General features: G+C 38.2%; 1 protein-coding gene across 1 annotated transcript; it reads left to right on the top strand.

Moving 5' to 3' along the window:
- Positions 1-504: 504 nt before the first annotated feature.
- Positions 505-2694, top strand: LOC143607153 (uncharacterized). The gene has a single exon (XM_077082699.1). The coding sequence runs from the start codon at positions 505-507 to the stop codon at positions 2692-2694; it is 2190 nt and encodes a 729-aa protein (XP_076938814.1).
- Positions 2695-3052: the final 358 nt, after the last annotated feature.

Genomic DNA, 3052 nt, shown 5'->3' on the forward strand with positions numbered 1-3052 from the left:
AACATCTATATTATATATTATTCTTTGAGTTGGCCAACACTTTAGGGATAATTGTGTGACCTGTGTATGCTCCGTCATTTAATTGCCAATAGTATTAGTTTCTTTATATATGGTAGATGATCAGTTGCTATACTCTATTATCTTTAGAATTTAGTCATATTACACTTGCTATTGAAAATAGTATTAGTTTGAAACAGTTACGCCAGCTGACAAGAGTTGGATTAAATTGGGAAACTGGAATTCTCCGGATTTCTTAAACGGTCTTCGCAACTTTTTGGAGATTGACAAGAACCATGTTAACAGTCAAGGCAAAGCGTTTTGCCCGTGCAGACGATGTTGCAATGGGATACCGCATGATTTAAAAACAATAAGAAACCACATACGCGAGAGTGGGTTTCTACCAGCATACCAGATATGGCATTATCATGGTGAAAAACATCCTCAAGCTGAGGAGATAGCAGCCCTTTTTCCTAAAAAACATGCACTTCGACAATAAATAACGAGATGTTTGATCTAGTTGATGATATTATGGAGGAGCATCCTACACATACTCCAGCAACAAATGACGGAGCTGGTTTGGACCCAGAATTTGATGAATTGTTCAAGGAGCTCAATACCGAGCTATTCCCCGGTTGTAGTTTGATGTCTTCCCTAAACTTCTTAGCAAAATTAATGCACATTAAAGTCATCACCAAATGGACAGATGGTTCGCTTGATCAACTTTTAGAGTTATTAAGAGCTGCATTCCATAAAGGAAATCAGATTCCGGCTTCACACTATGAAGCTAAGAAGAAGCTAAGTAAGATTGGGTTAGGATATGAAAAAATCCATGCTTGCACTAATGATTGCGCTCTGTTTTGGAAGGAAAATGCCAAGATGGAAAACTGTCCGGTTTGTAACGAGAGCAGATGGGTTGACAAAAACACAAAGGGGAAGAAAATAGCACAAAAAGTGTTGCGCTACTTTCCTATAACCTCTAGGCTTCGACGAATGTATAGTTCTAGATTCACAGCAAAAGATATGATATGGCATAATACTGGACGTTCAACTGATGGTATGATGCGTCAACCAGTTGATGGGAAGGCATGGCAAGAGTTTGATAAGAAATATCCTGAATTTTCCCAAGAACCTAGGAATGTTCGTTTGGGTTTGGCTGCCGATGGATTTAATCCGTTCGGTAACATGAGTCAGACTTACAGTACGTGGCCAGTAGTGTTGACAACTTATAATACACCACCGTGGGTATGTATGAAAGAGTCTTCTTTCATGTTAACTTTGCTAATTCCCGGCCCTAAATCACCTGGAAAAGACATTGATATTTTTCTAAGGCCTTTGGTGGATGAGTTGAAAATGTTGTGGGACGAAGGAGTCCAAATGAGAGACGCATCAACAAAAACTATATTTAGGATGCATGCTGCATTATTATGGACTATCAACGATTACCCCGCTCGTAGCAGCTTGTCTGGATGGAGTGGTCAAGGGTACAAAGCATGCGCTACTTGTAACGAAGACACACCCTCGTGCCCTGTAAAGAGCAAGATTGCTTTTGTTGGTCACCGACGATTCTTGAGCAGAAAACATAAATGGAGGCAAGACCTATTATTTGATGGCAAAAAAGAGACAAGAAATCCTCCGAAATCATTGACTAATGCAAAAATATTAGAACAACTTGACCGTCTCCCAGATCGTGTTTCGGGAAAACATCCTGACCATGGAGGGGTGAAAAGAAAACGTGATGCGTCAGAGTTGAATTGGACTAAACAAAGTATCTTCTTTGAGCTAGAATATTGGTCTTCTCTCATTCTAAAACACAATCTTGATGTTATGCATGTGGAGAAAAATGTGGCAGAAAGCTTGTTGGGTACTTTGTTGATGAATGAAAAATCGAAAGACACACACAAAGCAAGACAAGACTTGGAAAATATGGGTATTCGAGAAGAATTATGGCTAACAACGAATAAAAAAAACAAGGTCGTCCAACCACATGCACCTTACTCTTTCACAGCCGATGAACGAGCACGCTTTTGTCAATTCATTAAAGGTGTGAGGCTACCTGATGGTTTTGGATCCAACTTTAAAAATAAGGTGCTACCTAATAATTCAAATATAATTAGGTTAAAATCTCATGATTATCACATCCTTATGCAACGAATGCTACCAATAGGGGTTCGAGTAGGTCTGCCTACTAATGTTTCAACAGCAATCACTGACCTTTTTACCTTATTTCAGAAAATTTGTGCACGATCATTAGATGTGAAAGACATGTATAAACAAGAAAAGAACGTGGTAAATATATTATGCAATTTGGAATTTATATATCCTCCGGCATTTTTTGACATAATGGTTCATCTAGTTCTTCATTTACCTCAAGAAGCTATTCTTGGTGGGCATGTGTATATGAGATGGATGTATCCTTTCGAAAGATACATGAAAAAGCTGAAAGCGTATGTTAGAAACAAAGCAAGGCCTGAAGGCTCAATAGCAGAAGGTTATGTTGCTGATGAAGCATTAACATTCTGTTCCATGTATCTTGAGGGCATCCAAACAAAATTCAACCATCCCGATAGAAATGCAGATGCCAATATTCCAAAGAGGAAGTTGCATGTGTTTTCATCTCAATGTCGACCAATGTCGAAGGTTAAAATCAATGATATTACTGAAGAGGCCACAAATCATTACATTATTTTGTATTGAACAATTGCCATGAAATTGAAGACTAGAGATCGTAAGGTTTTTTGTTCTCCTTCATTTTCATTTTAGTTATTATGATAAACTAATATGAACTGTTTGTTCTTCATCCAGTAACTTTAAATCTGAATTTCCTGGACGCGACATGAAAACAGAATTTTCTTCATGGTTTAAATATAAATCAGATATATCTTCATCTTCGTCATCATATGGTATGTCTACGGGCTGTACCAACGAATTAGTAGCATTGGCCTATGGTCCAACAAGAGCATGTTCTTATGATGCTTGCGTAGTAAATTGAGTTAGATTTGTGGTACACAACCGTGATGTCCGACACATTACTCAGAACAGTGGTGTCGTTTCA

This window comes from Bidens hawaiensis, unplaced genomic scaffold (assembly GCF_021521415.1).
Source record: "Bidens hawaiensis isolate Kalapana, Puna unplaced genomic scaffold, B.hawaiensis_p1.1 tig00079709_1, whole genome shotgun sequence".
NCBI lineage: Eukaryota > Viridiplantae > Streptophyta > Magnoliopsida > Asterales > Asteraceae > Bidens > Bidens hawaiensis.